At 45.9% G+C, this 13,663-nt stretch overlaps 1 protein-coding gene across 1 annotated transcript in view; it reads right to left on the minus strand.

Moving 5' to 3' along the window:
* mindy4b (MINDY family member 4B) overlaps positions 1-12,949 on the minus strand; it is a 49,742-nt gene extending 36,793 nt beyond the window's left edge. The window contains exons 1-2 of the mRNA XM_080186519.1: positions 12,837-12,949; positions 8,375-8,402 (exon numbers count right to left, since the gene is read on the minus strand). Coding sequence (XP_080042645.1) covers positions 8,375-8,402; positions 12,837-12,949 — 141 coding nt within the window. The remainder of the gene's footprint in view (positions 1-8,374; positions 8,403-12,836) is intronic.
* Between the last annotated feature and the right edge of the window lie 714 nt (positions 12,950-13,663).

Consider the following 13,663-nt stretch of genomic DNA (forward strand, 5'->3'; position numbering starts at 1 on the left):
CGATTCTGATCTTGGGCGACTGCCTGCGTGGAGTTTGCACGTTCTCCCCGTGTCTGCGTGGGTTTCCTCCGGGTGCCCCAGTTTCCTCCTATACTCCAAAGGTGTGCAGGTTAGGTGGATTGGTCAGGCTAAATTGTCCCTTAGCATCCCAAGATGTGTAGTTTAGGAAGATTTGCGTGGTAAATGTGTGGGGTTACAGGGATAGGGCGCCGGATGGGCCTGGTTAAGATGTTGGAGAGTGGGTGCAGACTCGATGGGCCAAATGGCCTCCTTCTGCACAGAGGGGTTCTATGGTTCTATTTTATCACCGATACTGTTGCCTCACTGCGCCAGGAATGTCCAATTGACTTGAGCTTTGTTTGTGTTCTTTAAACAGACCATTTTGTCATCATTAATTCAAAACTAAACCTTACAATTATTTATTTTTGCCCCCCACGCCCACCCCTCCGTCCATATTTCTGTACCTGACTCCAAAAACCTCACTCCAGATAAAGGTCTGATTGTACAATCTTTGCCGATACTCCGAGCGCAGTACGGAGGGAGTGCTGCGTTTTCAGAGGTGCCATCTTCATCTGCTCACTCAGGTGGAAACAGAAGATCCCATTTCCCCAAGAAGAGAAGGGAGTTTTCCTGGTGTGTGTTGGTCAATCTCTCTCTCTCTTAATTAGCATCACTGTAGCAGATTATTTAGTCTGCATTGCAACACTTTGTGGGAGCTTGCTATGCACAAATTAGTTGTTGTGCTTGATACAACAGTGACTATACTTCAAAAGCCGTGAAACCACGAGATTGTCAAAGGTGTGATATAATGTATACCTCTCCTGTTTTCTCTTTGAGTTAAGTAAGTGGGATGTGTTTTTAAGCATGACCTCCTTCTGCACTGTAGAGATTCTGAGCGTGCAGTATATATAGAATCATAGAATCCCTACAGTGCAGGGAGAGGTCATTTGACCCATCGAGTCTGCACCGACCACAATCCCACCCAGACCCTATCCCTGTAACCCCACATATTTACCCTGCTAATCTCCCTGACACCAAGGGGCAATTTAGCACAGCCAATCAACCTAACCCACACATCTTTGGGCAACGTTTGGACATCTTTATTAAGCATACAAAATTCTCTACCAATGTGGCTTTCCTGTTAGTGTGTTTTGCAGCCAGTATCTTTGACATTAGGCAACAGTGTAAGAAAAAGTAGAATATTAGCAGCCTGTTTTACAGATCTCCCCATTTTAATCTCCATTGAAGTCAATCATTTGTCACCCAAATTACCCCCAGGGTCTTGAACCTTGCAAAGGGACTAAAGACATTAGACGCTGTCGTCTTGCATTTATTTATCATTTTGCTTGGTGACAGATCCAGAATGGCAGCTTAGCCAGTGGGCAGTAAACAATTGTACAAGCAATTCACCAGGATCAGAGTTATTGGTAATAACGTAGCCTGCCAATAAACCTATAGGGCCAGTTTCCATTTCTATTACCCATAGCTTACCCTGGACCGCAGAATGTACGGCACAGACACAAGCCATTTGGCCCAAACTTTCGATCCTCATCTCGAACAACGTGGTGGCACAGTGGTCAACATTGCTGCTTCACAGTGCCAGGGATCCAGGTTCAATTCTGGCCTTGGCTGCCTGTGTGGAGTTTGCACATTCTCCTCATGTCTGCATGGGTTTCCTTCGGGTGCTCCGGTTTCCTCCCACAGTCTAAAGATGTGCAGGTTAGGTGGGTTAACCATGCTAAATAGCCCCGTGTACCAAAAAGTAACTGAAGACTGGAAGAAAAGCAAAATCCTGGGGATGTTGGAAACCTGAAATAGGAGCAGAAAATACTTGGAAAACTCAGCAGGTATGGCAGTGTCTGTGGAGAGGGAAGATAATTTACCAATCTTTCCTGTTAGCACCTACCCCAGATCTTTTACTTGTCTCTGCTGACTCTCAAACAGTATTACATCCATCACATTTCTTCCTCTCTTTAACTCTGAAGAAGAGTCATACGGACTCAAAACGTTAACTCTGTTTCTCTCCGCACAGATGCTGCCAGACCTGTTGAGTTTTTCCAGCAATTTCTGTTTTTGTCGTGGAGACTAGATTGTTGCCTTTATAAAGATATATTTATTAGTCACAAGTAAGACTTGCAATAACACTGCAATGAAGTTACTCTGAAAGTCTCCGAGTTGCCACACTCCAGCACCTGTCCGGGTACACTAAGGGAGAATTTAGCATGGCCAATGCATCGAACCGCACATCTTTCCGACTGTGGGAGGAAACCGGAGCACCCGGAGGAAACCCACGCAGACACAGAGAGAACGTGCAAACTCCGCACAGATAATGATCTAAGCCAGGAATCAAACCCGAGTCCCTGGCACTGTGAAGCAGCAGTACTAACCACTGTGCCACCGAGCCATATACAGGGTGGGCATCCACCAATGGACCAGTGGCTCTGTGATTGTGGTTTTGACTCTGGTTTACAGGTCTTCCCTGAATGCCATAAGCATAGACAAGGGTCATGGGTGGAGGGGGGACTCATAATGTTGAAATGACGGCGCAGGCTTGTTGGGCCGAAGGGCCTGTTTCCCGGGCTGTTTTGTTCTTTGTTCTTTGCTTTGGGTTTGGGTTCCACCCCAGTGATGGCTGGAATGTCAAATTCTGAATACAGATACACCCAGCCCCCCTCACCATTCTGATTTGATTTATTATTGTCGTATACAGTGAAAAGTATTGTTTCTTGAGCCCTATACAGGCAAAGCACGCCATTCATAGGGAAGGAAATGAGAGAGTGCAGAATGTAGTGTTACAGTCACAGCTAGGGTGTAGAGAAAGATCAACTTAATGCGAGGTAAGTCCATTCAAAAGTCTGATGACAGTAGCAGAGAAGAGTCTAAGTCGCTTGGTGCGTGGCCTCAGAGTTTAGTATTTTTATCCCGACAGAAGGAGGTGGAAGAGAGAATGTCCGGGGTCTGTGGGGTCCTTAATTATGCTGGCTGCTTTGCTGAGGCAGTGGGAAGTGCAGACAGAGTCAATGGATGGGAGATTGGTTTGCGTGATAGATTGGGCTACGTCCATGACCTTTTGAACTTTCTTGCAGTCTTGGGCAGGGCAGGAGCCATACCAAGCTGTGATACAACCAGAAGGAATGCTTTCTAGGGTGCATCTGTAAAAGTTGGTGAGAGTCGTAGCTGACATGCCAAATTTCCTTAGTCTTCTGAGAAAGTAGAGGCATTGGTGGGATTTCTCAACCATAGAGTCAACGTTGGGGGGACCAGGACATAAAAACATGAAGCTCTCAACCATTTCTACTTCATCCCCATTGATGTAGACAGAGATATGTTCTCCTTTATGTTTTGAAGACAATCTCAACCACACCCATACCCTCGCCACCATCACCATGCGCCCCACCCCCTCATCACCCAAACATGTGCAATTGAACACCCTCAGTTTCAGATCACTGAGGAGATAAACTCTGAGATTAAAAACTGTGAGGCAGGTAGCAGGAAACCAAATCTAATACTTCTCCCTGGTACGTGGCTCAGGAATCTGAAAAATCTGAGATTAGGACCTGCACCATAATCTAGGCCAGAACAAAATGGATGGCACCCTCTGCATAGTTACCACATGTTGCACTGCACAACATGGAACATGGGTCTGTGCTTGTGCTGAGCTCTATGGCAGGGCAAAAGATAGAACAGAATGTAAAAAGCAGCAAAAATTGACCGTAATATTGATAAGGAGGGAAAAATCAGAGAAAACTAGCTAAAAATGTAAAAAATAGCCAATAAGAGCTTATTGTATAGATACTTTAAAGTGGAAAGAGTTAACAAAGCAAGCATTGGTCCTATAGAAACAGAGTCTGGGGAATTAACAAAGGAGAATAAGGAGATGGCAAATTAATTGAACAGGTATTTTACATCAGTCTTCACTATAGACGGCATGGTGGCAAGTGGACAGGTGGAATGGTGGCATAGTGGTTAGCACTGCCCACAAAACCAGCAACCCAGGTTCAGATCTGGTCTTGGGTATCTGTCTGTGTGGAAGTCTGCACGTTCTCCCTATATCTGCTTGGGTTTCCTCTGGGTGCTCTGGTTTCCTCCCATGGTCCGAAGATGGGCAGGTTAGATGGATTGACCATGGTAAATGTACGGGTAATGGGGATAAAATGAGGTTTGGATGTGGGTAAGATACTCTTTTGGAGAGCTGGTGCAGACTCAATGGGCTGAATGGCCTCCTTCTGCCTTGTAGGGATTCTATGGTTCAATTTCAAAGAGGACTCAAGTGCCATCCCAGAACCATAGAAACATTGAACACTACAGCACAGAAACAGACCTTTTCCCCATCCTTGGTTGTGCCAAACCACTTCTCTGCCTACTCCCACTGACCTGCACCTGGACCATATCCCTTCACACCCCTCTCATCCATGTACCTGTCCAAATTTTTCTTAAATGTTAAAAGTGAGCCTGCATTTACCACTTCATCTGGCAACTCATTCCACACTCCCACCACTCTGTGTGTGAAGAACTCCCCCCTAATATTCCCTTTAAACTTTTCCCCTTTCACCCTTAACAGAAATATCTGTAAATCAGGAATTTACAGGAAGGATGTAAATAAGGTTGAAATAGTGCAGAGAAGGTTCACGAGGATGTTGCCGGGACTTGAGAAGCTGAGTTACAGAGAGAGATTGAGTAGGTTAGGACTTTATTCCCTGGAGCGTAGAAGAATGAGGGGAGATTTGATAGAGGTGCATAAGATTTTGATGGGTATAGATAGAGTGAACGCAAGCAGGCTTTTTCCACTGAGGCTAGGGGAGAAAAAAACTAGAGGGCATGGGTTAAGGGTGAAAGGAGAAAAGTTTAAAGGGAATATTAGGGGGGGGCTTCTTCATGCAGAGAGTGGTGGGAGTGTGGAATGAGCTGCCGGATAAAGTGGTAAATGCGGGGTCACTTTTAATATTTAAGAAAAACTTGGACGGGTTCTTGGATGGGAGGGGTGTGGAGGGACATGGTCCAAGTGCAGGTCAGTGGGACTAGGCAAAAAATGGTTTGGCTCAGACAAGAAGGGCCAAAAGGCCTGTTTCTGAGCTGTAAATTTTCTATGGTTCTATGGAAGGGAGGGAGGAACTCAGGAAAATTTCTATCACCAGGGAAATGGTAATGGGCAAATTGTTATAGCTCCGGGCTGACAATTCCTGGATCCTAATGGACTTCCTCCTAGGGTTGCAAAAGATGTGGTGAGGGAGATTGTTGAGGTGTTGCTTTTAATTTTCTAAAACTCCCTAGATTCAGGTAAGGTTTCATTAGATTGGGAAATAGCAAATGTAACTCCTATGTCCAAAAAGGGAGGGAAACAGGGAGCAGGAAACTACCGGCCAGTTAGGTGAAAATCTGTCATGGGGAAAATGTTAGTAGCTATTATTAAGAATGATTCAAGGTGTTCAAGGTTGACAGAGTCAACATGGTTTTGTGAAACACAAATCATGTTTAACCAATTTATTGGAGTTCTTTGAAGGAGTTACATATGCTGTGGATAAAGGGGAATTAGTGGATGTATTGTACTCAGACTTCCAGAAAGTATTTAATAAGATGCCACATCAATGTTTATTGCAGAAACAAAAAGCTCATAGTGTAGGTGGTAAGATATTGGCATAGATAGAAGATTGCTGAGCTGACAGGAAAGAGACAGTAGGCATAAATAGACCATTTTCTAGTTGGCAAGATGTAACAAGTGGTCTGCCATAGTTATCAGCACTGAAACCTCAACCTTTTATAATTTATATCATTGATTTGGATGAAGAGACTGAAATATGGTTACTAAATTTGCTGGTAACACAAAGATTGGAAGGAAGGGACATTGTGAAGCGGACGTAAGGTGGCCAAGAATGGATATATACAGGCTAAGTGAGTGGGAAAAGACCTGGCAAATTGACTATAATGTGGAAAATGTAAAATGATCCGTTTTGGCAGGAAGAACAAAGAAGAAGCACTTTATCTAAATAGTGAGAGATTACAGAGTTCTGGGATGCAGAGGGATATGGGCGTCCAATACACTAATCACACAAGGTTGGTTGCAGGTACAGCAAGTAATTAGGAAAGTTAATAGAATGTTATTATTAATTGTAAGGGGAATTGAATATAAGGGCAAGGTGGTGTGATGATACTGTGCCTTTAAGAAATATATTTATATCATGTTTCTTTTGGGAGGTATGTTTAAAATTCAGCTCTGTTTTACACGGTGCCAATTTGTCTGCAAACCAGGCAGCTCACACAATGAGAATGCAGGTTAATGATTGATTTTTGCTAGGGATGTGTTTGTTTTATTCTGAGTTAATGTATTTTGTGTATTTGGGTTTTTTCCTGGGGGTTCAGAGTAGGGTTTTGATTAGGTTGGTTAATTGGGCAGTTCTGAGCCTAAACAGGCCTAAGGTTGGCAGCCAAGTGGGCAATTTACCTACCCCCATAATAAGAGGAACAGGGTTGGTGTGGGGTGAGAATGCGTTCGGCTGGGTTGAGTTGGGTTGGGCTAAACTAAAAGAAACCTTTTTCCCTTACCCAGGCCGAATGCCTCTATTCCCTCCCAATTCATGTAGCCACGCAGATGCCTCTTAAATGTTGCTGTTGAACCTACTTCCACCACCTCCTCTGGCAGCGCGTTCCAGGTACCCATCGCTCTCTGCATGAAACACGTCCTCCGCACATTTCCCTTAAACTTTCTGCCTCTCACCTTGAACCTGTGCCCCCTTGTAATTGACACTTCCACCCTTGGAAAAAGCCCCTGACTATCCACCCTGTCTGCGCCTCTCATAATTTTGTAGATCTTTTATCAGGTTCCCCCTCAGCCTCCGTTCTTCCAGTGAAAACAATCCTAGTTTATTCAACCATGCAAGACTTCTTGCAAAGGTGAGAGGGCATGGGATCCAAGGGCCTTTGGCCTTGTGGATCCAGAACTGGCTTGCCTGCAGAAGGCAGAGAGTGGTTGTGGATGGGTCTTTTTCGGCATGGAGGTCAGTTACCAGTGGAGTGCCCCAGGGATCTGTTCTAGGACCCTTGCTGTTTGTCATTTCCATAAATGACCTAGATGAGGAAGTGGAGGGATGGGTAAGTAAGTTCGCTGATGACACAAAGGTCGGTGGTGTTGTGGATGGTCTGGAAGGATGTCAAAAGTTGCAGCAGGACATAAATAGGATGCAGGACTGGGCGGAGAAGTGGCAGATGGACTTCAACACAGATAAATGTGTAGTCGTCCATTTTGGCAGAACCAATGGGATGAACGAGTACACTATCAAGGGCAGGAGTCTTAGTAGTGTTGAAGAGCAGAAGGATCTTGGGGTCCGGGTCCACAGGACTCTTAAATCGGCCTCGCAGGTGGAGGACGTGGTCAAGAAGGCGTATGGTGTACTGGCCTTCATTAATCCAGGGATTGAGTTTAGGAATCGGGAGGTAATGCTGCAACTTTATAAGACCCTTGTCAGGCCTCATTTGGAGTACTGTGCGCAGTTCTGGTCGCCTCACTATAGGAAGGATGTAGAAGCTATTGAAAGGGTACAGAGGAGATTTACAAAGATGTTGCCTGGACTGGGAGGCATGCCTTATGAAGTTAGGTTGAGGGAGCTGGGACTCTTTTCCCTGGAGAGACGAAGGTTGAGAGGCGACCTGATAGAAGTTTATAAAATGTTGAGTGGAATAGATAGGATGGATTCTCAGAGGCTATTTCCCCGGGTTGAAATGGTTGCTACAAGACGACACAGATTGAAGGTGCGGGGAGGCAAGTACAGAAGTGATGTTAGGGGTAAGTTTTTCACTCAGAGGGTGGTGAGTGAATGGAATCGGCTGCCGTCAGTGGTGGTGGAGGCGAACTCGCTGGGGTCTTTTAAAAGACTTCTGAATGAGTATATGGAATTTAATGGGATTGGGGATTATAGATAGGTCTATTGGTTGGAAGGTGTTGATGTGATCGGCGCAACTCGTGGGCCGAAGGGCCTGTTTGTGCTGTAGTGTTCTATGTTCTATGTTCTCTCCTCATAGTCAACGCCCTCGAGACCAGGCAACATCCTGCTGAACCTTCTTTGCAATCTCTCCAAAACTTCCACATCCTACTGGTAGTTGACAGAAGGATTAGGGGTATGTTGAGAAGACATCTGTCATCAGAGCATGTTCGGGACCTGGAACTCAGGCCCTGAAAGTGGTAGAAACAGAATCCCTCACTACATTTAAAAAATAATGGATATATTGTTGAGATGTCCTAATCTCAGGGCTGCGTACAATGAAGTAAACAATGGGATTAGGCAGGTTAGGTTTTTTATTCACCAAAAGGGGCTTAATGAACCAACTTCAATGCTTCATTTCACGCTTGTATGCTTCAATTCAGATCACTTCAATCGCTTACCTTCACCACAGTGTCCTTGAACTGTAACCTGTAAATCAACATGAAAACAAGAATTACAATTTAAGATCATGAAACTACAATATTTAGAATCATAGAATCCCTACAATGCCCAAGGAGGCCATTCGGCCCATCAAGTCTGCACTGACCACAGTCCCATCCAGGTCCTATTCCCACAACCCCTCATATAGAGTCATGGAGGTTTACAGCATGGAAACAGGTCCTATGGCCAAACTTGTCCATGCCGCTCTTTTTTTTAAACCCCTAAGCTAGTCTCAATTGCCCGCATTTGGCCCATATCCCTCTACACCCATTTAACTCGTATAACTGTCTAAATGCTTTTTAAAAGACAAAATTGTATCTGCCTCTAACTACTACCTCTGGCAGCATGCTCCAGACACTCACCACCCTCTGTGTGAAAAATTTGCCCCTCTGGACACTTCTGTATCTCTCCCCCTCACCTTAAACTTATGCCCTCTAGTTTTAGACTCCCCTACCTTTGGGAAAAGATATTGACTATTGAGCTGATCTATGCCCCTCATTATTTTATAGACCTCTATAAGATTATCCCTCAGCCTTGTATACTCCAGAAAAAAAAGTCACAGACTATCCAGCCTCTTATAACTCAAACCACCAAGCCCCATCATTTACCCGGCTAATCCCCCTGACACTAGGGTTAATTTATCATGGCCAATCAACCTAACCCACACATATCTGGAGGAAACCGGAGCACCCAGAGGAAACCCATGCGGACATGGGGAGAACGTGCAGAGTCCACAGAGACAGTGAGCCGAGGCCGGAATTGAACCTGGGTCATTGGCACTGTAGTGGTGGCGAGAAGGTGGGGGTGAACGGTCTTCTTGAATACTGGCTGGGTCATTTCAGAGGGTGGTTAGGAGTCAATCGCACTGCAGTGGGTCAAATCAGATGGGGCAAGGAATTTCTAAATGGGTTTCTATCTCAACCCAGGAAGCTGCATGGTTAAAATAATAGCTTCACATTTCAGATTTATTTAATTTGCTGGATTTTAATTCTTCAGCTACCACAGCTCCAGGTCACTGTGTTACTAGTCCAGTAATATAACCACTCCGCTACTGTATTCAGAAGTATGCAAGTTATCAGCAAAGGGACTCCATTGTATTAACGCACTCACTCATGGACACAGCCAGGGTGATTGCTGTAATGTGACAGTTAAAGTTATTGTCGCCAGAATATTTAAGTGGATGTTGGTATGAGGGCAAGGAATTTTAAAATGTGGCATTACGGCAGGAATTTTCTCACTTTGTACCACCCCAGACAGGTAGAAAATAGAATTAATTGAGCCTTGAGACGTACTGTCACATCCCTGCCCCTTCAGATACTAACCTTCCCTCCTACCTGAGCTCAGCTAGCTTTGCTTTGTAAACTAACAGCCAAAGGGTTGGCCCAATAAACCTTCCTACTCAATCTCAATGTTTTAATCCTTTCATCCCAGGAATCAATCTTTCCCTATAAAACAAGTATATCGAAGAACAAAAAACAAAGAAAATTACTCAGAGAGTGGTTGGGGTGTGGAATGCACTGCCTGCTGTGATAGTTGAGTCAGACACTTTAGGAATTTTCAAGTGGAGCACACCTGAACGATGGGGAGTGGGATAGCTTGATCTTGGGTTCGGACATAGCTCGGCACAACATTGAGGGCCGAAGGGCCAGTACTGGGCTGTACTGTTCTATGTTCTAAAATTGCAGCACCGGAACATGCCTTCTGGCCCTCCAAGCCTGCACGGATTGAACTATAACCCCCTACTTTTCTGGGGATCATATCCCTCTATTCCTATCCTGTTCACGTATTTGTCCTGATGCCCCTTAAAAGTCACGATCGTATCTGCTTCCACGACCTGTCCCAGCAGCGAGTTCCAGACTCCCACCACTCTATTTAAAAACTTGCCTCATACATTTCCTTTAAACACTGCCCCGCGCACCTTAAACCTACGCCCCCTTGTAATTGACTCTTTCACCCTGGGAAAAAGATTCTGACTAACCACTCTGTCCATGCCCCTCATAATCCTGTAGATTTCTATTAGGATGTCCCCGCAATCTCCATCGGTCCAGTGAGAACAAACCATGTTTCTCCATCCTTTCCTCATAACTAATGCCCTCCAAACCAGGCAACATCCTGGTAAATCTTTTCTGCAAGTTCTCTGAGGTCCCACATGGCAGACTGGTGCAGAAGGTGAAGATGAACTCAGTGAGGGAGGATTCAGTGAGGGAGGATTCAGTGAGGGACAGCTCAGTGAGGGGGAGCTCAGTGAGGGGGAGCTCAGTGAGGGGGAGCTCAGTGAGGGGGAGCTCAGTGAGGGGGAGCTCAGTGAGGGAGAGCTCAGTGAGGGAGAGCTCAGTGAGGGAGAGCTCAGAGAGGGAGAGCTCAGAGAGGGAGAGCTCAGTGAGGGAGAGCTCAGTGAGGGAGAGCTCAGTGAGGGACAGCTCAGTGAGGGGGAGCTCAGTGAGGGAGAGCTCAGAGAGGGACAGCTCAGTGAGGGACAGCTCAGTGAGGGAGAGCTCAGTGAGGGAGAGCTCAGTGAGGGACAGCTCAGTGAGGGAGAACTCAGTGAAGGAGAATTCAGTGAGGGAGAACTCAGTGAGGGAGAACTCAGTGAGAGAGAGCTCAGCGAGGGAGAAGTCAGTGAGGGAGAACTCAGTGAGGGAGAGCTCAGTGAGGGAGAGCTGAGTGAGGGAGAGCTCAGTGAGGGAGAGCTCAGCAAAGGAGAGCTCAGCGAGGGAGAGTCAGAGAGGGGGAATTCAGTGAGAGGGAGCTCAATGAGAGGGGGAGTTCAGTGAGGGGGCGTTCAGTGAGGGGGAGTTCAGTGAGGGGGAGTTCAGTGAGAGGGAGTTCAGTGAGGGGGAGTTCAGTGAGGGGGAGTTCAGTGAGGGGGCGTTCAGTGAGAGGGAGTTTAGTGAGGGGGAGTTCAGTGAGGCGGAGTTCAGTGAGGGGGAGTTCAGTGAGGGGGAGCTCAGTGAGAGGGAGTTCAGTGAGAGGGAGTTCAGTGAGAGGGAGTTCAGTGAGGGGGAGTTCAGTGAGGGGGAGTTCAGTGAGGGGGAGTTCAGTGAGGGGGAGTTCAGTGAGGGGGGAGTTCAGTGAGAGGGAGTTCAGTGAGAGGGAGTTCAGTGAGGGGGGAGTTCAGTGAGGGGGAGTTCAGTGAGGGGGAGTTCAGTGAGAGGGAGTTCAGTGAGGGGGGAGTTCAGTGAGGGGGAGTTCAGTGAGGGGGAGTTCAGTGAGGGAGAGTCAGAGGGGGGAGTTCAGTGAGGGGGAGTTCAGTGAGGGGGAGTTCAGTGAGAGGGAGTTCAGTGAGGGGGGAGTTCAGGGGATACTATATTAATCGCCACTGAAGAACACAAGAGGAAAGTTGTTACGGTGAAAACATGGATAAGGGCGAAAAAGGTTTCAATTGAGGCTGGAGGTGGGAGAAAGATGATTTACCTGATGATGAAACCTTTCCTCGTACCCTGAGCAGTAATTAAAGAACAGTGCTGGATAGCACCTAGATATTGTAACAATATTCAAATTATTTGCAGACAGACTTTACAAAATATGAAGGTTTATTAAATGAGGGATCTTGTCATATGCCACGATTGCTAATGGCATGTATTCAGTTAGCTGAGATGGACATGATCATCCTCAGAGAGCATTCTTGCGAACTCTTTGTAAACATCACAAAACAATTCACAGGGTAAATGAATGTTCTGTAGCTGTGGAATGACGAGGGCAGGTGGCCAGGAAGGTGATGTAAAGACAAATCCTGAGGAGGCCTGAGAAATTGGGAGAGAAATTGAGTGTTGATCTTTTAACTATGGAAGTTGCCCCCACCTCATGGTCAATCTGTGAGTGGTATAACAAAGAACAAAGAGAAAGGCTCTTCGGCCCTCCAAGCCTGCACTGACCATGCTGCCCATGTGAACTAAAACCCCCTTCCTTTCCATGAACCATGTCCCTCTATTCCCATCCTATTCATATATTTGTTAAGACATCCCTTAAGAGTCACTATTGTATCTGCTTCCACTACCTCCCCCAGCAGCGAGTTCCAGGCACCCACCACCCTCTGTGTAAAAAACTTGCCTTGTACATCTCCTTTAAACCTCGCCCCTCACATCTTAAACCTATGCCCCTTCATCATTGACCCTTCCACCCTGGGAAAAAGCTTCTGACTACCCACTCTGTCCATGCCCCTCATAACCTTGTAGACTCCTATCAGGTCGTCCCTCAACCTTTGCCATTCCAGTGAGAACAAACCAAGTTTCTCCAGCCTCTCCCCATAGCTGATGTCCTCCAAGCCAGACAACATCCTGGTAAATCTTTTCTGTACCCAGTCCAAAGCCTCCACATCCTTCTGGTAGTGTGGCGACCAGAATTGTACTTCGGAGGGAAAAAGGTATTTTCTACAAATTGGAGGAAATCAGTGTGAAAGAGAAAATAAAAGGTTTGCTTTACCCTTGTTGGCTGAAGATGTCTCTCCATTTGCCTAAGTCACTGATCTTGCTGGTGATTGCATCTAAATCTTGCTCGCTGAAGTGACGGTCATGACTGTCCAATTCCTTGTCCATCTGTGAATTGCACATAGCAAGTCAGCACTGCTCTCAATGAGAAAGATCTCCGTTCTTCCAGCTCCCAGGACTTATCCTGATGCCAGTCAGCCTGGCCGCTTATTTAACACAGTGACATGACCATCGATCAGCTGAACTGCATACCTTAGGCTGACATCAAGATAACCCTCGGAACCCAGTCCTGCTCTCAAATTACTCTGAATAATTCATCATGTGTCAGAACATCGCTCCTATCCTCTTCCATCACTAAAAGAACGCTGAAGAGAAAGCCAGAGATTTTTCATTCACAAAGATGTATCTGGTCTCGGGTGGATGAATAATTGATTATGTTTGAGCGATGAGTCTTGTAAAAGAATGTTGCAGTTACAGGCTCATTGTGTTCCCATGGTAATAGATCTGATTGAAGATCTTGCAGCCATTCAGCCTTTGTGATCAGGATTGAAGAACACAAGAGAATTTGGGTTGGACACCGAGAAGCTCAGCGGAATGGAACACAAACAGAACATTGCTTGCAAGAAGCAATTGTATTGAAAATAACGTGTAAGATACAACAATAAATAAGGAGAACACTGTTCTCTGCGGCAAAATTGAAAACATATTTATTTACAAGAATTTACAGAGCCGAAGTAGGCCATTCAGCCCTTCGAGCTTGTTCTAACATTCACAGCAGTCCTGACTGACCTGGTTGTGGTGTCGTAGAGTCATAGAGGTATA

Source organism: Carcharhinus amblyrhynchos, chromosome 3 (assembly GCF_965287045.1).
Source record: "Carcharhinus amblyrhynchos chromosome 3, sCarAmb.v2.hapA, whole genome shotgun sequence".
In the NCBI taxonomy this organism is placed as follows: domain Eukaryota; kingdom Metazoa; phylum Chordata; class Chondrichthyes; order Carcharhiniformes; family Carcharhinidae; genus Carcharhinus; species Carcharhinus amblyrhynchos.